Source organism: Equus przewalskii, chromosome 14 (genome assembly GCF_037783145.1).
Source record: "Equus przewalskii isolate Varuska chromosome 14, EquPr2, whole genome shotgun sequence".
NCBI classification, from domain to species: domain Eukaryota; kingdom Metazoa; phylum Chordata; class Mammalia; order Perissodactyla; family Equidae; genus Equus; species Equus przewalskii.
Window position 1 is genome coordinate 14,454,201 of NC_091844.1, and position 21,272 is coordinate 14,475,472.

Sequence of the window (21,272 nt, forward strand, 5' to 3'; positions counted from 1 at the left end):
ACATAGCTGTATATCCTAGTTGTAAGTCATTCTAGTTCTCTGTGGGATGCTGCCACAGCATGGCCTGACGAGCTGCAAGTAGGTCCGTGCCCAGGATCCAAACCAGCGAACCCCGGGCTGCTGAAGTGGAGAGTGCAAACTTAACCACTCAGCCGTGAGGCTGGCCTCTCATCCACTGAATTTTTATTTTGGTTATTGTATTTTTCAGTTAAAAAACTTTCATTTGGTTCTTTTTATATCTCCTATTTCTTTACTGAGACTTTGTATTTCTTTGCTGAAACTTTCTGTTGTTTTATGTGATTCATGTTTGTAATGGCTCATTGAAGTATTTTTATGGTTCTTTCTTTAATAGCTTTTTTGGATAATTCTCTGTCGTGTTGGTATTTCATTCAATTTGAAGTCAAAGTTTTTATTGAAACCTAGACATTGTCGGTATTATATGATGACAGTCTGGCTCTTATTTAAGTTTTTTGTTCCACCTGGTTTCCTTTGAACTGCTCTGGCAGGGGAGGAGGGCGTGCTCCCTCTTGACTGCCTGGTGGGGGTAGAATTCTAGCTTCCCTACTCAGCCTGCATTGACATCTGAGTGTGGGAGGGTCCTTATTACTGCTGGTTGGACGTGGGGTGGGAGTTCTGGCTACCCACCAGGCCTCCACTGATACCTCCTTGGCTGGGAGGGGTAAGAAGGCCTTATTACATTCCAGACTGTTCCTTGCCTGATCTCCACTGCACCAGGGCAGGGGGAAAGCGGGACTCCCTGGGCAGTAGTGAAAGTCCTGACTCTCCACTAGGCCTCCTCTGATACCACCCCAGTGGGGACGAGGAGGGATGCCTCATTAATGCCAGGAGGGAGTGGAAGTCCAGGCTCCCCACATGGTCTTTTACTAACGCCTGCCAGTGGAGGTGAAATCCCAGCTCTCTAGTTGGCCCTATCTGATATCACCCCAGTGGAATAGTTGTGTCACCTCTTTGCAGCCTGATAATGGTGGAAGTCTAGGCTCCCCCCTTGACCTTTGCTGGCATGAGTGGGGATGGAGCCATAGTTTCTTCTGGATTGTTTGACTGGAGGAGAGCGTTTAATGTCTAAAAGTCTTCTGTCTTGCTGGGCTGCCCCTTTCTTGGTCTTTTGACTGAGAGAGAAGAGAGAGAACAGGCTTTTTTGTTGTTGCTGTCTCTGCCTATTAGCATTTCCAAACTGGGACATGTGGGGCAAAAGGAAAACCCAAAGAATTCATCACCATCTTGTTCTTGGGTCCTGAGGTCCTTAGTCTGCCTTCTGTCCACTTTTCAGGGTTTGTTTTCTATATGATGTCCAGTGGTTTTTTTGGTGTATGTGGTGGGAGGAATAGAGAAAAAAGTACATCTACTCTGTTTTTGGAGGAAATTCTTTGCCCTCTGTCACTTAGGAAAGACTGACAAACTATTCTTGCTAAAATGCTTGGTCTTCCAGATAGTCACATTTTAAAGGAAAACATTTTTCTCCTTAAAAGAATACCTTTTTATCAATAGGATTTCAGATGTTGGTGGCTAGAGGGCATGTGTTAGGGGCAGCGTGATGGAGGAGTTAAACTTGGAGTCTGAGGGTCTCTTCTGGGTCTTGTGAAAGTCACATCTGGTTCTTGGGGATAAACAACCCTGGGCACGGGGGGGGGGGGGGGTGCGGGGTGGGGATGGGGGGTGGTGAGGGGGGAAGCTGCTTCGTGAAATCTGGCCAGAAAATGTTCCCTCAGAGTCTTTCTGTGACACTTGGTATGTTGCCAAAGGGGAAAGAGAAGGAAACCCCTTGGTTAAGTAAACATATATATTTCACTGCAGGAGGTGAATGGTCTAAGCCAGCATAATTGGTTCCATATGTTCAGCACTGGTAGTCCAGGCATGACTAGTTGCACCTTTTAAACAAGACAGATCAGATGTTTCATGTTATGAAAATAACTGCCATTTATTGCATGTCTGCGCATGTCAAGCAGTGTGCACAGCATCTTATGTGCAGTATTCTGCTCTTGTCTCTGAGAGAAGTGGGTGTTATCTGTCTTACTTTACAGATGAGAGACTGAGTCTCAGATGGACAAGTGGCTTGCACAAGGTCATCTGGCCTCTGAGTGGCTGAGCTGGGGCTACCCCCTTGCCCCTCTGACTCCAGAGTTCTTGTTCTTACCATGCCCCCAAGCTACATGCATTCCAACCTGGGCCTTCTGTGTGGGGATTCCTGGGCTGGACCCTCAGGAGCCCCCCTCCCCCTCTGCCCCAGGTGATTTTGGCCACCAGATCCATTCCCTAGAATAGAGGGTCTGACCCTGACTGCCCATTATAATCATTAGAAGAAATTTTTAAACATTCCAATGCCAAAGCTGCACCCGGGGCCAGTAAACTCGAGCTCTGGGGGAAAGCCGGGCATCAGAGCTTTAAAAACTTCCCTGGAGATTCCAATGTTTTGCTAGGTTTGAGAACATGGTGGAGAGTTGGAAGATGATGGTAAAGAGTCACAGTCCGATTCTGGAACTCTCTTTTCTGGTCGCATGGGTGCCCGCTTACAAAGGACTTGAGGGTTGCGGTCTTTTTGGGAAGCTTCTTTTGCAAAACATTTGTACCAAGAAAAAGTCAAATACCCAAGTCAAAAAGTGGGATGCAGGCTGAAGGGGATCATGAGGGACTCCCTACTTCTGAAGTGTGTGCATGAGGCCAAGGGGAGACACGCGTGGGGCTCTACTCTTTTTCTTTTTTTCTCCTGAGCCCAAAAGAATGTATGGGGACCAGGGGAAGTGGCCGGAGGTCACCCTGATTATCATCATTTTTGCTCAGAGGTCCAAGCCCCTTCACTCCCTCCAGGTGAGGGCTCAGAGGCTGAAGAGCTTGCTCTGTGGGCTGGATCCCTGTTTGCCCCTGCAGACTCATCTTCCCCCTGCTCTCCGCCCAGGAGGCCCGCCTGTGGGAGGGCGACAGTGAACTCCTTGGTACTCTGGCTCCAGCTGGTTTCAGCTAAGTGATATTAAGTTATATTTATTTGACTAAGTATGTCCCGCATATTTGTTATTTATCTGAAATTCGAGTGTAACTGGAGCCTCCTGTTTTTTATCTGGCAACCCTATGCCCGCTGGGGCCCATGTGGAAAATTTGAGCCACTGGCACAACCCGCCAACTCTGTGCAGGCATCTCAGTGGGTTTTCACTGGCTCCCCCGCCTTTCCACTGTCACACCGCAGCTGTGACCCTCCAAGCACAGCAGCCAGATTGTTTACTCCTCTTCCTTTCCAGTAAAGCCCCTGCCAGGGCCGGTTCTCTCGGGGTCAGCTCCCCCGGGTCCGCCTGCGGGACTTTGCTCCACTTGGCGCAATGGGAGGGCCAGGAAATCACTTTCATCCCACGAATGGCCTTTTTTTCCCCCCATTTTTCTCCAAGTGGTGGAGGGCATTTATTCCAGCGAAGTTAATGTTTATTTTACCGCTTACAGTTTGGGAACAATCAGGTCTGGTTATTTCTGGTTGAAGGTTTAAAAAATTTTCTCTCTTTAGTATTACTGCTACTCTTTATCACTCGCATTTTATCCTTATCAATCACGTCTTTATCAATCACGTTTGCTTCAAGTGAAACAATGTTAAATAGAAAGTTTGTATTGTGTTCGGCCTCAGCCAGCAGCCGTAGGGGGCGGAGTCTTACCCTAGGTGACAGAGAAGCCACTCAGGGGAGTGATTCAAATATCGTCTGGAGTGGGGCAGGGGTGGGGGCCACCAGTCCCGATACGCCCTTTCTCCTGGGTGGGGACTCAGGGCGCGGCAGCGGAGGGGGACAGGGGCGTGGGCATAAGGGCATAAATAGGAGTCTGGATACAAAAAGCCTTCCTGTAAACCGCAAACCCGCCCCAGAAAGGGGCCTTTCTCCTCCCAACCGCGCTGGCTGCTTGATAGCAAAGCCACGCCGCCGCCGGCATCAAGGCGGGAGAGGAAGCCTTAGCGCCTGAGCAAAGCGCATCCTCCCTGCCAGGTTGGTCCCTGCTCCCCTGGCCTGGCTGCTGCCCCTGCCCCACATCTGCTCCTCGGGTGGGAAGCCAAGAACCCATAGGAGTTCGAGGAGAAGTCCTCACTCTATTGTAGTCTCCTCTGGGCCTCTTGATTTTGAGGTTGAACTTGAGAGAGCTCGGCTGATGCCTCTGTCCGTTGTTTTGTTTGAGAAAGAGTGGAAAGAGCAGGGGAAGTGGGTTCCGGTGGCTGGCCCCTCAGAGGATTGCGAGGACCCCTTCCACCACCGCGGCCAAGGCACTCTCCTCCTCCTCCCCAGATACCCGGGATTGTAAAACAAGCTGATGGTACACAACACCCAAGGGCAGGGTTGAACAAAACAGGGCTCGCCAGCCTGCTCTCCAGCCCCCTTCCACACCCTGGGGGGCCTCCCGCTATCCTGGGACTTGAAATTTCTGCTGCTGCTGCTTCCTGTATCTCATTGGGCTGTGATCCTGAGGCTTCAATGAACTTTAAAGGAGCTCATGCTGGGAAAGGATTGTAGAGGCCAGCCATAGAGAAGTTCCAGAGAGCCCAGAGCCCGCTGGCCATCACAAGCCAGAAGTGTGTTTTCTCTCTCATTCAAGGCTGGCATTTACGTTGCTCTAGTGGCGCTATGTACTGTCTGAGATGGACCTCCCTGATTGATCTCAGCACTCATTCCCACAAAGCCCAGAAATTCCTCCTTCAGGGGGCCAGCAGGCCCAGGTTCACGTGCAAGACAGCAACAACCTCAGCCAATATCTGTGGAGTACACTGGTGGACCAGTAATTCTGATCATCTCCTCCCACTGAGGTACTCTATCCTTGCAGGAGAGCAGAGAGGTTAAAGAGCTTTCCTGAGGTCCTGTCTTGGGCAGCAGGGGGCTGCATGGGTCTTGGCTCTCTAACTGCAGAGCTGCTGGCCAACCCGCTTGCCGTCAGGCATGCTCAGCAAGCACTCAGCAAATATTCATGGATGTAAGGGTGGGATGCGCTAGCTGATCACACAGAAAATAGCCTCTTTGCTAGCATCCTCCAGCTGGCCAATTTTGAGTCTAAAAGACTAAGGTGCCTAAATGTCTGATCGCTGCGGCTCTGTGTGGTTGGTGGAAGATGTGCTGCTTCAGAGGCATGACAGCTGTCCCACTCCCCCCTACAGCAGTGTCCCTGCCTGGACCACCTCTCACCCTTCAGAACCCTGCCCATATCACACCCATTTATTCCACAGATGCTCACTGCGTATCAGCTCCATGCCATGCATCATGCTGGGTTCAGAGAGTGCCTCCAGCCTTCTAGGAAGCTATAGACAAATTTGTTCAGAAAAACAAGGCAAACCCATGCGGGACAAGGGACAGTATACCTAACCCGTTTGTTTCTTGGGTGAATAAACATTTGCTACCCATGACCCAGGGCGTTGTCCCTGTGCCAGCCACTGGAAGAAGGGGGTGGAGACACAATCCCTGTCTTTAAGAAGCTGGCACTGGAATCTAGTTAAGGGCTGGTGGTGATTGGAAACACATGGCACACGGCAGGGTCACTCCATCAGCAGCTCCAGGACTGGATGAGTGCGGCTCCCTGGAGTTGGCAGATGGAACACCTGGGCAGTTACTCTTGGACCTGAGCAGGAGGCCATTTATTCAAGGTTGCTTAGCTGCATTTACTTGTAAGGTTAAATTCCCACTTTAGCTGCTATCCAGTCCACAGGAAGACACGACCTTAAAAGAAGGTAGGAGGGGCAAGGTGAAGATTTCTTGTAAATTACAGCCAGAGTCAGCCCACTTTTCCGTGTGTGCTGTGTGGAAAGGACCAGATTCTAGTTAAGTCTCCAATTGTGGGTTTTTTAATACATCTCTCACACTGACTAAACATTGTCTCCAAAATGGTGATCATCACACAGGCCCGCCACATGTGCTTTTGTCATCTTGAAGCTGAGTTAACATGAACATGTTAATGAAAATCAAAAGTTTTTAAATCTTTAGTCTGCCCTCATCCTCCTACCGTCACTCCCCACAAAATAATTTTAAAGTATTCCACTTCTGTGAGGAAAAACAAGGAGACTGAAGTTATACAATTGAAGTCATCAAAACAGTGAAAAGTTAGCAGCTTAAATAGTCATTTCTAACTCATCATTGCCGTGACCCTTAAGTCCAAAACCTTGGAATGGTTTTCATTTTGCCTTTTTCACATTATCCATGATCATTCAGAGCCCTCGCATATGGCTGGCGACAACTCTAGAACACCATTTACGCAGACAGCTATGTGAATGGCCACACCCGCTCCCCACAAGTTGTGTAGTGCGTACCTCAGCAACCTCACCAAGTATGTGTGGTCATTACACTGTCAGCACCAACCATGTAAATCAGGAGTTCTCAAGTTGAGACCATGGCAGGTTTTTACTGATTCACAATAAAAAGGGAAAATAATCAAAGTAATAATAGCTAACATTGTTGAGTGCTTACTATGAGCCAGACATCATAATGACTCCTTTATTCCTAATGGCAACCCAACAGGCACCATTATGGTCCTGTTTTCCCTGTGAGGAAACTGAACCCGAAGCAGCCTGAGAGCCTGCAGTCTTCAGGCAGCAGTCAGTATAAAGCTGCCAGCTGACCACTCCTGAGAACTGTCCTGTGTTGTGAGATTTCATCCTTCCTAAATATTTGGTGTCAGACTGACCTTTCTTTTGTGAAATGATGGCGATACTGAGAATGCTGTTGCCTCAGCCGCTCTTCTGTCTCTGCATCCTTCCGACTGCCTGGCCACTCCCGTAGTTAGGTCTTCAATTTCTTCCTGGAGGGTTTCCTACTTCCTGGCCTTCTTCCTGTTCCTCTTCCTCTCGCTCAGCCAGCTGTCAGTGTCTGGTCAAGTGCAGCTCTGATCTTCTCCTTCCTCTGCTCAGAAACCTTCCAGGAGTTGATATCGAACCTGAAGTGAGTTCTCTCACCCGTTGCACAGCAAGCCAGTCTCTGACAATAGGTGTAGTGAAAGAAAGTAGGAATTTTATTATTGCACAGTGCTGAGCAAGGAAAAAGGGCAGCCAATGCTGAAATCCCAAACTCCTCGAAAAGCTAAAAGGAAGGGTTTTTATTTGGGGTTTTAGGTAGGGGAGGGGGAGCATATAGCCTTGCTGATCAGAGCTTTTCCATCAGCCTGTGTTTGGCCTTGAGACTACTTGCAGAGAGGAGGGAGCCCGTGACCTCACTGCTCAGAGCTTTCCCACCAGCCTGTAGCTCCTTGGTGGGGAGGAGGAGGAGATAACGAATCCAGGTGGTTGTCGTTGGCTGTGTCTGTCTCCGTGGAGAATAGTGTATTTTGGAGCCGAGAAGCCAGGGAGTAAGCAGGGAATGAGTGCTTTGGTTTTAACCCCAATATATTCTGTGTTTAATGTGGGGAATCTGGTATCAGAGCCAGTATCAGAATTTCTACTGCCTCAGCTGGGATTCAGTTCTCTCCACATTCAGCCTAACTGTCTAGGGGTGTGTGGGGAGGCAATCAGGGAGGCCTCCCTGACACTATCGGGACAGCCTCCCCCCCACCGGCAGTTAGCTGTGTCCCATCTCACCTTTAACTCCTGGGACCCTCTGCTGCTCCTCTCCTGGGACAGGTGGCTTTCTTTATCCCATTAGACTGTCGCAGCAAATCTTAGACCCAGGAGGTACTGTATAAATATTTGTTGGCAATTAAATGATTCTACCAACTTCTGGCAAATCAAATTGTGGAAATTATCTGTCTTTTAAATCATCCATAGTGATTGCAATGTGGGTTTGGCTGCTCCCCGACTTCTGTGATGTCATCTGAGTGGATGGCCTTGCCATTAGTTTGTTCAGTTAGCAGCTTGGCTCATAGAAAACTGAAAGCTATACCCCAAACTGTAATCTTGCAGGGTTGGGGTCACAAAACAGGTTTCCATTTTATACCTTCTATCTTTCTATAAATACTTGAATTTTTCACAACAGACTTGTGTTACCTTTATAATTAAAAAGGTTAAATATTTTTAAGTGAGTTAAACAAACCAAAGACAATATTATTTGCTTTTCTCACTCCACTTTTCGCCTTCTGTGAAAAGGACATATATCTAAAGAAAAAAAAAATAGTTATTTGAACAAAAGCCCTGACTCCCGAGGAACTCAGTGATGGGGAAGGACTCCAGAGAAGTTTGCTCATCTGAGGTCCAGGTGAAGTGTAAGTGCTTCGAAGCCTGTAGAAAAAGGGTATTCTGGAGGAGAGTCTGTAGGGATAAGACAAACAGCCAGACAAACAGCCAGAAAGTGTCCCCAGATCAGAGGAAGACGGGGGAGCTGGATGGGACCCAGGCACTGAGCTTCGCCACCTCCTGCTTGGAGCACAGGCACACACTTGTGCATAGGGTTTGCTTGGCTTGGCAGGGGCCCCTCTCTGTGGAGTCACCCTGACCTCCAGTCCCTGGAGTAAATGATCGCTCCCATGACGGCATACTCATCTGTGTGGATGACTGGGCTCAAGGCCATCACGCAGCTGACCCACCTCATCCGCCCCCAGAGCATGCAGAGGGCCCCTGCCCTCTCGCACCCACTGAGACCTCAGGCTGAGGACAAGCAGTGAGCCGTCCCTGGTTTCTTAGAGTGGAATCTCTTGTCCTCCAGCCTGGCAGCAGCCGTGAGAGTGGCCCTGGTACAGGAGCAAGAGTTGTAGGGAAAGCACTCCCCAACAGGGGCCGTGACTTTAGTTGAGGGAGCTGTGCAGTCCAGGGTGACTTGGCAGGGAGGGACCCAGAGGAATAAATTCCCAGGTCCTCCCTTCTGCCCTCACATCTCCTGCTTGTCCCTCCATTAGCCAAATAAGTACTTAGCTGGATACTTAGACTAAAAATGACTTATTGTTTATCTGAAATGCAAGTTTAACTCAGCATGCTGTGTTCTTATTTGCTAAATCTCGCACGACCCTAAAAAGAGACCACACTACTCCCTGCACACACACACTCAGGGGCCCAGGAGAGTGTGACACCTGAGTGTGGCAGGAGGCACAGCCCTCGAGTGGGGATGGGGCGCCTCTGTGTGCCCCAGTCACTAACCCACAAAATGCCAGGCTTGTGTTTCTCCTGCCTGCCTGTCTCACCCACATGCGGTCAATATGTTTGAATAAATAACAACCAGTATAGAATGTATGGTCCCAAAATGCCATTAAAAAAACTAGAAGTGAGTTTTTATTTTTGTTTTTAATTTTTTTTGTTGAAGATTGGCACCTGAGCTAACAACTGTTGCCAATCTTCTCTTTTTTTTTCCCCTGCTTTTTCTCCCCAAATCCCCCCAGTACATAGTTGTATATTTTAGTTGTGGGTCCTTCTAGTTGTGGCATGTGGGACACCGCCTCAACATGGCCTGATGAGCAGTGCCATGTCTGCACCCAGGATCCAAGCCAGCAAAACCCTGGGCCACCAAAGCGGAGCATGTGAACTTAACTACTCGGCCATGGGGCCGGCCCCTTTAATTTTATTTTATGTTTATTTCTATTTACATATATTTATTATTTTTTTAAATATTTGTTTCTATCTTAGAAGTACTTGTGGGCCAGATGAAATCAAAAATTTCCAGGTCCATTCCAGCAGGCAAGCATCTTGCTGGAAGCCCCAAGTCATTCTAGCTGGTGACATAAGTGCATGTTGATTTTTTTCCCCCATGCCTAGGGATGGGTCCTGTTGAGGCACAAGAATTGTAAACTTGTCTCTTTGTGACGAGTAGCAGCCTTTGCAAGACTGTTGGCCAAATGTGCGACATAGTCGAGGACTGAGCAGACAGTGAGACAAGTGATCTCAGGTGCCATCACCTTCCTGCCATGGTGCTGAGTTGGGTATGAAGGACTTGGAATGAGTCACACTTTTTAAAAATGGGTGAAGGTCGTCAAAAGGTACAAGCTTCCAGCTATAAAATCAATCCTGGACATGTAATGTGCAGCATGGTGACTGTAGTTAATGATACTGTTTGTATATTTGAAAGTTGCTGAGAGAGTACATCTTACAAGTTCTCATCACAGGAAAAGCAAATTTGTAACTGTATGTGGTGATGGATGTTAAGTAGACTTATTGTGGTGATCATTTCGTGATATATAACAAATATCGAATCATTATGTCATATACCTGAGACTAATATGTTATATGTCAATTATATCTCAATAAAAAAGAAAATATTTTTTGATGGGTGAATTATGTATCTTAAGCTTTATTTAGAAGGCGGTAAGTAAACGAATGAATTTGTAAGTGAGAATATATGTCCAGACGTGTGTGTTAAATAAATCCTGCTCGAATTTTCTGAGGACACTGAGGATACCCCATTTCTCTCTCTTTGTGGCCTAATAAGTTGGGTACCTTCTGGGAAAGCTCCGTTATTTAAAAGGCTAAAAATCGAATGTTCTGTTTTCCAGCTGTTGCTGAGGTGAGGGAGGCAACCACGCCCAACGTGCCACTCCCAGGACCTGCCCCGGGAAGCCTGCCAGCGGACCACACACCAGCCTCCTTTCCTCACACCAGTGGGTACCAGCCTGCCTTGATGTTTTCGCCAACCCAGCCCAGAAGACTGCATACAAGAAATGCAGCCCTTCCCAGGGTGACCTCTGCCAGGTCAAAGCTCCTCCCGCCTCTTGCATTTAATCACACGGTGGGCCACATAATACTTTCCGAACATAAGGACGTCAAGTTTAATTGTTCAATCAGTATACCTAATGTGTACCAGGACACCGACGTTATTTCTTGGTGGAAAGACGGGAAGGAATTGGTTGGGGCACATCATGCAATTACTCAGTTTTATACAGATGATGAAGTTACAACAATAATCGCTTCCTTCAGGTACGTGTGCTCTTTCTTCCTTTCTTTTTTAATGCTGTTATGCTGTTGCTCAAAAGTAAAAGACCTTGTCAATAAAAAACATCCTTTTGTCTTCTGTGTGAGCAACCCCACTGGTCCATTTAGAGTATAGATTAATAGCTGACGGTCTGTATTGTTGACCTCTTTTAAATGGCTCTTGCTCCCTCTGGAATGTTGGTTATCAGATGTTCTGGTTCTGGAGGACCACTTCCCAGCTGACCTACAAGTCATGTCAAGTCCTGCTTGACTCCAGAGCTTTCCCAGTGAGTGGGAACGGTGTTTCTTGCCAGGTATGAGGAGACATCTAAATCACCTGATGGGTGTGGAGCTTTTAAAGCAATGCAACCCTCTCATCCCTTTCACATGCCCGGTCCCCGCTCCCTTCCGCCTCTCCCCAACACCCCTGCTGCGGCTGCAGATCATGGTACTGACGTGCAGATCATGTGCACTGGGGTGGGAAAAAGGTGGAGAGTCTGTAAAGTTTGGGGAAACTAGACAAACTTCAGCCACGTGGGTCGGTATTCCACTTGGTGTTGGCAGGGGCAAGCCACATGAGTTAGGGGAGTGACACAGATAAGCCAAGCCAGGACGTATGTCTGGAATACATTGTTCCCAGGACTGAGTCAGCATATTTCAGAATGCTGGAGACTGGCCAGCTGCTTCTCTTCTCACCACCCTTTCTTATTCGCTACTCCTTCCTCTCAGCCAGGAGGGTTTTTGTGTTTTTTCTTTGTTCGTTTGTTTAAATGTCAGGACCTCCTTGCATGTATAGTTGTAGAGTTAGGTGGACCTGTAGTCATTAGAAGATCAGAATGAGGTCAGAGGCACGCAGAGTTGAGGCGAGGGCCTTTTGTCCGGGATGCCTCCGCCCTGGCGAGGGGCCCTCTTTGATCTGGTCTGTTTTCACTTTCTCTGACCTGATCCGCGGGGCAGTCCCAGACAGTGTCCTGTCTTTTGGTGAATCATTTTATGTTTCCTTTTCAGAAAACCGCCTCAGAGTTACCACAGACCTAACGATTCCAGTTAGAGTTTAGTGTCAACACTTCCATAAGATGTGCCGTTTTTTCCCCATATTATCCCAGGTTATAGGCTTGGTCAGAGTCAAGGCAGAGAACACAATAACCTCCATGTTTTTTATTGATTGACTAAACTCTGGCTGGGTCTCAGACTGCCTTTCTCAGCCAGTGGCTGAGACCATTCAGGAGCTTTGACTATATTTTTCTCTGAATCAACTACAAATTGCAGACATTTTACCATTAAGGGGACACAACTTCTGATGGGAGAAGTAAAATCACCATTTAATAATGAATAAGGAGCAGTTTAAAGGCTTAAAGAAACAGAAACCTAGCCCATTGGTCTCATCAGGCATCATTTAGGAGGGGCACACAGGCCTGCTGGCTCTCTGGGCTGGGGCTGCTAAGCAGGAGTCCTGCCCCTGGCCAGCGGGGAGACTACGGGTGAGCTGCTGCATCTTCTCTGGCCTTCTTGCCAGAGAGATGGGTTTGGACCACATGACTACCAGCTCCGAGTGTGCTCTAAGGGGCCATGAGATGTTCACAGGACTTAAATTGGAGAGTTTTTAAACTTAGATTAGACAGTATCTTGTTTTGAACTTTTGCCCTTAAAGTTCAGAAGGTGACCTGAATGATATTTTGAGAACTTTAGTGAAAAATTTAGACTTATGTATGTATTCAGTTTATTATACATAAACACGTTCTAAAGGAGAAAAATCTTATTTGACCTTCAAACTAATAAGCCTTAAGGCAAATTGAGTGATCAGAATTCTTACAAATGATGGACACTCAGCTGAATTGAGTAGCATTTGGTGCAACATCAAGGACACCATTATAATGCCCTTCGACTTTATTAAAGTCGTATTCAGGTGGTACAGTAGCTATAGAGTGCGTCTGTGAAGTACATTATAGTGACTTAATCAAGATTATAAATATTTGCATAATTTATTGGCAAGAGAGAAGGATGTTGGAGATCTGAAACGTGGTATATTTTATATGAGGACCCTGAGGTCCCTATGCATAGGGGGACTTTCCCAGGGTCACTAGATAGTGAGCTAGTCATCCTTAAACAGGGAACCCGACTTGCACACCTGCCGTGTTCCGTCTTCTCACATCTCCTGTGCCCTAAGGAAATCCACTCTGGTTCCCATGAACAGTGAAAGGTTAAAAACTAGTTCTAGGCTTTCAATGTATCCGGTTTTATGAGGAATTCATTAGCCTGCAGGTTTGTTGGAGTTGCCATCAACAGTACATGTACAGACCATGTTTATTCAAGGGAACCTGCAGATGAAATAATATGAAGGGAAGAGAACACAAAATATGGCTATCTGTATATTGGCAGGGGTTAAAGGAACTATAGAGAGAAACACATGGTATTTTGAGTTGGGTCATGGGACCGTTTTTGTGAAAGATGTTATTAGGACATGTCGAAATTCTGACATGAATTTTGAAAATGATGAGGTCTCCAGACTGAGGACTCCACAGTTAGTCCCTGCACTCATCCTTTAAATATGAAGCACTTGTGAGTTGCTGGAGACTGACGGGGTTATGGAAGCTGTATTTAACTTTCTCAGCTGGATGTTGCTTGCACCTTTCTCTTCCATAACATGCGAACTCTTGCCTCCTGCCTACCCTACACTTAAATTCCCCAATTCCTCCTTCTAAAAACAAGGGTTAGTGAAGCATCTGGTCTTTGATCCTAAAACAGGACCTGTCCTAGTAGAAGGTGTAGTTTGGGAGGCGTGCCTATCTAATGCAGCAGAACCTTCTCTGTTATTCCTTCCGTTGCTTCTGACCCCCTCTTTCCCACAGTGGCCTCACGCTGTCATATTGCTCCCTCTCTTCCAAAGGAAGAAAAGGATGTGATAAAGTAATTTACACCAGAGAAAGCTTTAACATTCACTAGTAACATCATTTTAGACACAGGAGTAGAGATTTTTTCCAAATTACAACTTAGGCAACGGCCCCCTGGTTTAAAAACAGCCAGCCTCGCTGGGGAAGATGTTTGCAGGCAATTCGTTAATTGTGGGATGAAGAACTAACTGAAGGAACGGCTGGGCATTGAGATGAGGGGAGCAGACCTGGTCCCTGTCCTCCTGTTTGTGCTGGTGAACAGAATGGAGGGGAAGGGAGAGTCAAGGGTCAAGTGCGGAAGTGCTAAGGCAGTGCTCATATGGTTAGGGAGGGTTTCCCTCCAAGTTTGGATTTGGCCTTGAAGTATTGAAGTAGGGGAGAGGATGTGACCTCAGGACCCAGGGAAGGACCCTTGTGCTGCTCAGGAGCAACCACATCTTGCAGTCAAACCTCAGCTTATTGGGGCTGACCTGGTGGTGCAGCGGTTAAGTGTACACGTTCCGCTTTGGCAGCCTGGGGTTCACTGGTTCAGATCCCGGGTGTGGACATGGCACTGCTTGGCAAGCCATGCTGTGGTAGGCTTCTACGTATAAAGTAGAAGAAGATGGGCACAGATGTGAGCTCAGGGCCAGTCTTCCTCAGCAAAAAGAGGAGGATTGACAGCAGATGTTAGCTCAGGGCTAATCTTCCTCAAAAAGAAAAAAAGAGGTCAAACCTCAGCTTATTGAAACTGGCGGTTAGGATAGGGGTGGAAATGGTAGGAGGAGCTAATGGGCATTTAAGTATGAATCCCACATACTCTGCAAAGGTTACAGGAGATTTGGCATCATGCATGAGAATGTCCCTGAAAGGTATTTGAAACTACTTGGTCTTAGCTCCTGTATGTGTGTGTTTTTTAATTATTTTAATAGTAAAATATGTATTTTGTTAAATACTTGGAAAATACCAAACAAATACAAAGAAGGAAAGCATGGCCCACAACACCATGCTTGGAAAACTTTTCCAAGCATATGTAAATTTAATAGTCTTGAAATAGATTAGTACTTTATTACATAGATGAATAGATGTCTTGTTTCATTCTCTTAACATTATATTATGAATATTTCCCTACATTATTAAAAGTCTTCAAAATATTTTAATGGCTGCTATATGCTACTGTAATTTGCTGTTATAAAACAGAAGCAAATATGGAAGAATGCAAATGAAATTATAATGGGTAAACGTTAAATATTTTCAAAATGCCAAGGTTGGGGGCATATATAAGGGAAGGAGTAACTGATATGATACTTGGAGTCCAGATGCCCTCTTGAGCTGGGTTCATTCTGTGCTAATACACATTTTTTTCCTACTTCACTGGCTATCTGTTGTTGTTGTTAGAGCCAAGAGTTGTCTTTCATTAATAGGGGCAGAAAGCACTCAGTATCTGCTAGTGGGTTGGGATATTCCTAACTGATGGCCTGGGGGTTAATAGTGAAAATCCATGCCACCACCCCAACTTGCCCACCCCATGCCACCCGGCCTAGTCGTGGATGGTATGGGACTCAGGCTGCGTCACTCGAGAACATTTACGGGACCTCCTTTGCGTGACTTAAGTCAGCCGGCTGGGCTTCCCCCTTGGCACTGCAACCAGCATCCCATCTTGTGTGATATCAAGCTTGACTGCTATCAGCTTGAAACTGTAGTGCGTCCGTTTGTCAGGGCCCTGGGACGTTCCTTGGCCAAGACCTTTCCCTGGAGCCTCTAAAAGAGGGAGTAATTTGTGGGATATAATTAGCTCTAAGGTCTGGGGTAGGGCGTAAAGAGCTCTCTAGCTTAGGTGGAAATGCTCTCTCGTCAGGGAGAACATTCCAGGAAGGCACTAGTCATCAAACCAGAAGACTGGGGAGACCAACTCTCAAGCAAAAACAAATGCTGATGCTCCTGTAGGCTGGCGGGCCCTGCAGGTTTAGTTATTGGGGGATTTGTGGCAAAGGGAAAGTATTTGGTGTTTGTTTTCTGTGTAGTCTAGGGTTTCCCAGTGCACTTTAAATTCTGGCACAGTTCCCAGTAGCTAAAGCGGGCAGGATTTTACTTTCTCAATAAATTTTCTTTGTAAACATGTTAAGTGGGTAGTTTGGGTCCGCTAAAACCCTGTGCCGTTTGCAGCACACCCCCGCCCCATCCGTGTGAGATGCTCGTGTTAGCGGGGCCCCTGTGGGGCTGTGTGCTAAGCCCCTAGCCCACGGCCTGCCCTCTGTGGGCCTGCGGATGCCTCTTGCCAGTTGTTCTTTATACTGCTGCCTTTGGTGACCCAGAAGTGGAATTACATATCAAAATCCGCAAAACATGTAGAAAGTTAAGAACATAATTTGTGAAGCCAGACTATCAGCCGGAAAAATTATTAGCCGCAGATCCCTGACGCTCTGACCTGCTTCATATCCAGAAGACTTCCCTTCAGCTCAGAGTTTATCCAAGGTGTCTGCGCTCGGGTTATCCCTGGATCCTCTCAGCACCATTTGAACTTTGACGGGAAAATAGGACACTTATTATTATTAAATATCGTAGTATTTCTTTCCAAAAATTTTTTTCATTTTTAATTTTTTTGAGGTAAAATATATATAACATAAAATTTGCCATTTTAACCCTTTTCGACTGTGCAATTCAGTGGCATTAATACATTCACATTATTGTGCAACCATTGCACCATCCATCCGCAGAACTCTGTCATCTTCTGAAACTGAAACTCTGTCCCCATCAAACACTGACCCCCCAGACCTCCTTCCCGAGCCTTGGGCAACCGCTGTTCTCCTTTCTTTCTCTGATTCTGACTATTCTAGGCACCTCGTGTAGGTGGAATCATCCAATATTGGTCCTCTTTTGCATTTCTTTTAAGAAGACCCTAGAGCTTTTTTATTACTTATAAGCGATTTCTGAGCAGGCCAGCATAGTGGTGACAGGTCTGAGGGTCGGGAGAGGCTGTGTGTCCCTGCGGGAGGTCCCGGGGCTAACCCAGCCATGGCTGCCCTGTGGTGACCGGCTTTTGCAGCTGCTGGCCCTGTGGCTTTGTCCAGGTGGTTCCTGTCTAGACACCATGGCTGAGTCTGTATGGTTTCTTTGGTCCTCCCTGGTTCAGATGTTTGTATTTGGCCAAAATCTGATAGGATTTTTATACTTTTTTTTTTTTTTTAAAGCAGTGCATACATGTAAAATTCTCTCTCCCACTTCAACCCCCAGCTCTTTCCCAGTGGGAAGCTGAGGTTACCCATTTCTTGAGTATCTTTCCAGAGACGATATTCAATCCATGTGAGTTATGTGTGTGTGTGTGTGTGTGTGTGTGTGTGCAGGCCCCAGTATGGTGTGTTATTACTCACAGTTGTGATTAAATCAATACCCAGGGTTCACATTTTTTTCAGCTACGTAAGTACTGTTTTCAGCTGAATCATGTACTGGCCTGTAATTACATTTTACTTCTTTATAGCTTTTTTATTTTCTTGAATTTACTAGTTTTCTTGCTTGTCAGTTTGCTTAATTTTCTAAGGATCAATCACTCATTCTTCCCTAAACTCTATTGGAAAATATGCACCTCGTCTCAAAATGACAGAGTGGTCAGGACAGGTTTTTTCCTTGGAGAGGCCAGTCCTGGAGCCCTCTCCTGCTGCCGTCCGGGCAGGCGGCCCTCCAGGTCTGGGGTCCAGCGGAGCCATCTTTGCCCTCATTGTGGGTACCCTCACTCCTCCTGATTTCTAGCTCCTGCTTCCTGGAGCCCAGGCCCCCCTCTTCTTGGCCTTCACCCGCTCCCTTTGGCATAGAGCCCACCGTCCCATGGCTTCCTGAGACTTGCATGTCTGAAAATGCCATTTTTTTCCTACCCTCACCTGGAGGTTGTTTGGCCGGATACAGAATTTGAAAGGAAAATAATTTCTGTTGTCATTTTGAAGTCGTTATTCTATTTCCTTTTCACTCCCGGATTTGTTCTTGAGAACTGTGGTGCTGTCCTGAGTCACTCGTTAATGACCTGGAAGCTTTTGGGATCCTCACGTTATCTTGGAGTTGTGACATCCCCAGAGAAGCCCCTTGGTGGGACTTTTCTCTCCCACTGTGCTGCCCACCTAGGAGGCCGTGTGGGAAAGATCCACATCTCCAGTTTGGGGGCCTTTTCTTGAATTATGCCGCCCCTCCCCTTTCGGTGTTCTTTCTGGAACTCCTCTAACTCAGTTGTTGGAACCTAGATTGCAGCTCTGAGCTCAGAGCCTTTCCTGCTGGGCGGGGACAACTACTCCTCTCGTCTCCAGCCCCACCCCACCCCACGCTGCCTTCACATGAGAGCCTTTACTTGGATGTGTAGAAAGCAACAAGTAGAATTATTTGTGAAAAACCTTTCCTGTACTATAGGTACGATGGATCTGGACTTACTAATTAATGTAGTCACATAGTCCTTCTCACCCAACAATTGTTAAACTCTTCCTGACTTGAATGATTAAAGGTAAAGTTTTGATCATTTTTCTTTTGTGTTCTCTTTTCCTTCTCCTGGCCTGAATTTTCCCTGCTGGTTGGCTTAAGGTACTCCTGGACTTGTTTGTGTAGTCTGATTTCTGCAGCCACAAAATGTGCTGCTAAACTGTGATTTGTGCCTGGTGGTCTCTCGGGTTCCCTGGGGCCTCTGCACAGGTGCACTTTGCATTCTGGGCTGGGTGCAGCCCCCTTGGCTCCCTTTCTGGGGCTATGCCTGCATCCCTCTCTGGCTTTCACTTTCTCGCTGGTCCTGTCTTCCTAAGGCATGTGACAAATCTGTTGCAACTGTGGGGTCCCAGGCCCTGAGCCAGAGCCCGGTCTTCAAAGTACAGGTGTCCTCAGCCTGTCAGATCTCATCACCCACTCTGTCGAGCCCCTGGGCCTTGCTTCAAGAAAATGACGCCTCTTCTATGTTGAACTTGTGCAATATGTGGAAAGGACCCCCTCTTCAGTAGCTGTGACCTGGATTTTCCTTAGAACTGCAAAGAAGGTTAGACTGGTCAGCTGTACAGAATATTCAGGAGCTGCTGAAAGCCAGGGTGCACCGTTCAGCCGCTAGTCCTGACCTACGACAGGCAGGGCACCATTCTAGATACATGCTTCTCTCCCCGTTTCTTCAGCTGCTTCCTGTCACCCTGACATTCAGGGAGATTGTCAGGGAAAGGTGAGCTAGCCTCTTGTTTGGAGATATTTGTCCTGTGAGGTCTCTTTCTGTCTTCTCCTAGTGACCTGTAGACATTGTGACATTTGCCTCCTGCCCTAAAGCATGGAGAGATCCGGCCTTTCCTTGACCCCTGGGTCCTCCCCAAGCCCAACATTCATTCCCCAGGTGCATTCCAGAATTATATCACTCCTACGCAGGAATGAGGGGAGAGGGGGAGTCGGAGTCTTCCAAGTCAGTGGGGCACTGCTCAGATTGGCACATCAGGAAATGCAGGTGACAGTCACACTGCTGAGTCCTGGGCATAATAAGGAGGTGATATTAACCCAAGCAGCGCTGGTCCCCCTAGTTCTGATTGACACCAATCTTGGCATGTATTTTAGTTACTCTGTTTATCATAGGCTAACAGGCATCTGCAAAATGGTATAGCTGGGGGCAAGTTGTATTTAAAATGTTCAGTGTTTGGTCCGAAAACTGTGTGTTCAACCGAAGGGAACTGTGGCTCCTCGAGGGCTGGGAGCTCTCACTGCCGTGTGCTGGCTCTCGATGCTAACTGCAGCGCGCCAACCGCGCCAACCGCTGGCAGCTGCCCTCGGGCCAGGATGCAGCCCCTCTGACCTTGCTAGCTTCCTGGTCTCTTAAACCTTGCATCTCAGACCTTTACAGGTTGAGGGATGGGTTTTATTTTGCTTTGGTATAAATAAGTTGTATCAGGCGAGCCGGCTGCTGGGAAGGAAGGTCACCCCTCCATGTTTTTCTTCTTCTTTTTCCTCTGGTCATGGTCCTCTTCGCTGTGTCTGATGAGCACAGAAAAAATCAGTGCCTTTGGGCCAATAAAGGCATTCTCTGTTGAAGAGCATCTGTGAGCATTGCAAAGTGCAGGTTGCACATTTGTTGCATAACTTTCTGTTTGTAAAGAGGTCGGAAAGGTGAAAAGCAAGATTCACAGCCTCTTACAGCCAAGGCCCTGGGTTTATCTCAGATGTTTTTTAACATGCAGTGTTCAAACTGTAATATAAGAAAAACAAAAGAAAGATGATTTGTAATAAAATAATGTGAATGTGAACTTGTAAATGCTGGGCATGACCACACCGGGAGAGAGAATAAAGTACACAGGGGAACCTGGCATGGCCCCACGCACGTGGCAGCTGCAGAGGGAACAGGGCTGTCAGTGATTCATTTTCCAAGTGATGACCGAGTCACCGCAAAGTCCCAAACAGGATGAAGGGATCGTGGCCCTCCATTGTTACGGTCCCGGGAAATGAGGTGGATATGAAAACCAGGCAAAATACTTTGTTTGTATGTAAAGTGGAATTGAATTCAAGTCTCAGAAGGTCACTTGGGATATGGAACAGTTGCCTCTGGCCCCTAAAAGCCGTGGTGTCCCCTAGTTATTGTGACTATCCAAAGCAACCCTACAGATTTGCAAAATGCCTTGATGGGGCGGTACCTGGATATTGAGAACCCTGCTGGAGAATCTACCATAGAAGTCAGGACAAGTGACGGCGTATGCCTTAGTCAGGGTTCTTTAGAGAAGCAAAACCAATGGAGTGTGTGTGTGTATAAAGAGAGAGTAAGAGAAATTTATTTTAAGAAATTGGCTAATGTAATTGTGAGTGCTGGCAAATCTGAAATCTTCAGGGTGTCAGCTGGAGACCAGGCAAGAGTTCGTATTGCGGTCTTGGATCCCAAGGCAGTTTGGAGGCAGAATTCCGTCTTCCTTGGAGGACCTCAGCCTTTGCCCATAAGGCCTTCAAATGACTGTATGAGGCCCACCCCTATTATGGAGGGTAATCTGCTTTGCTCAGAGTCTGCTGAATTAAATGTTATTCACATCTGAAAAATACCTTCACAGAAACATCTAGAGTAATGTTTGACCAAATACCTGGGTACCATGACCTAGCCATGTTGACGCATAAGATTAACCGTCACAGCATGTGACAAGGACATTAAAGAACGTTCTGTTCCTATAGTAGAAACTCAAAGGGTAGTCACTGTAAATCTCTTTATGTGTCTTTCTCTGAAGCATATCCAGTGTGCAGCGTTCAGACAATGGGTCGTATATCTGTAAGATGAAAATAAACAATGAAGAGATTGTGTCTGACCCCATCTACGTCGAGGTGCAAGGTAAGTCCAGGGCCTGCACAGTGTCCAGTTGCCCCGGGGCTGTTTGTTTTAGATCCTGTATTATGTGCTTTATGGATAATCCTCTAGAGTTTGGCATGCCCGTTTATAATTCTGTATGCAAACCTTGCAGATCCACGAGCACTGAAATTTGACAAGGCGATCTTCTTTTTAGACTTTAGGTAATAATGAATTGAATTCAATTCTTAAAGTTTGAGCTCTATCCTGGGCACTAGGGCTGAGATACAAAAAGGATTATGAACTTCCTTCTCTTCAGGTTATTTACGTTTAAAAAAAGCTGAAATCTTTCATTTTAGGAAGC

At 46.9% G+C, this 21,272-nt stretch overlaps 1 protein-coding gene across 6 annotated transcripts in view; it reads left to right on the forward strand.

The window, feature by feature from the left end:
* Window positions 1-21,272, forward strand: part of MERTK (MER proto-oncogene, tyrosine kinase) — a 124,574-nt gene that overhangs the window by 37,254 nt on the left and 66,048 nt on the right. For all 6 annotated transcript variants that reach the window (XR_011525899.1, XM_070572136.1, XM_070572137.1 and 3 more), the window contains 2 exons: window positions 10,369-10,789; window positions 20,853-20,953. Coding sequence is in view for 5 of the 6 variants with exons in the window: in XM_070572136.1 (XP_070428237.1) it covers window positions 10,369-10,789; window positions 20,853-20,953 (522 nt within the window). In the remaining variant the exon portion in view is untranslated. The remainder of the gene's footprint in view (window positions 1-10,368; window positions 10,790-20,852; window positions 20,954-21,272) is intronic.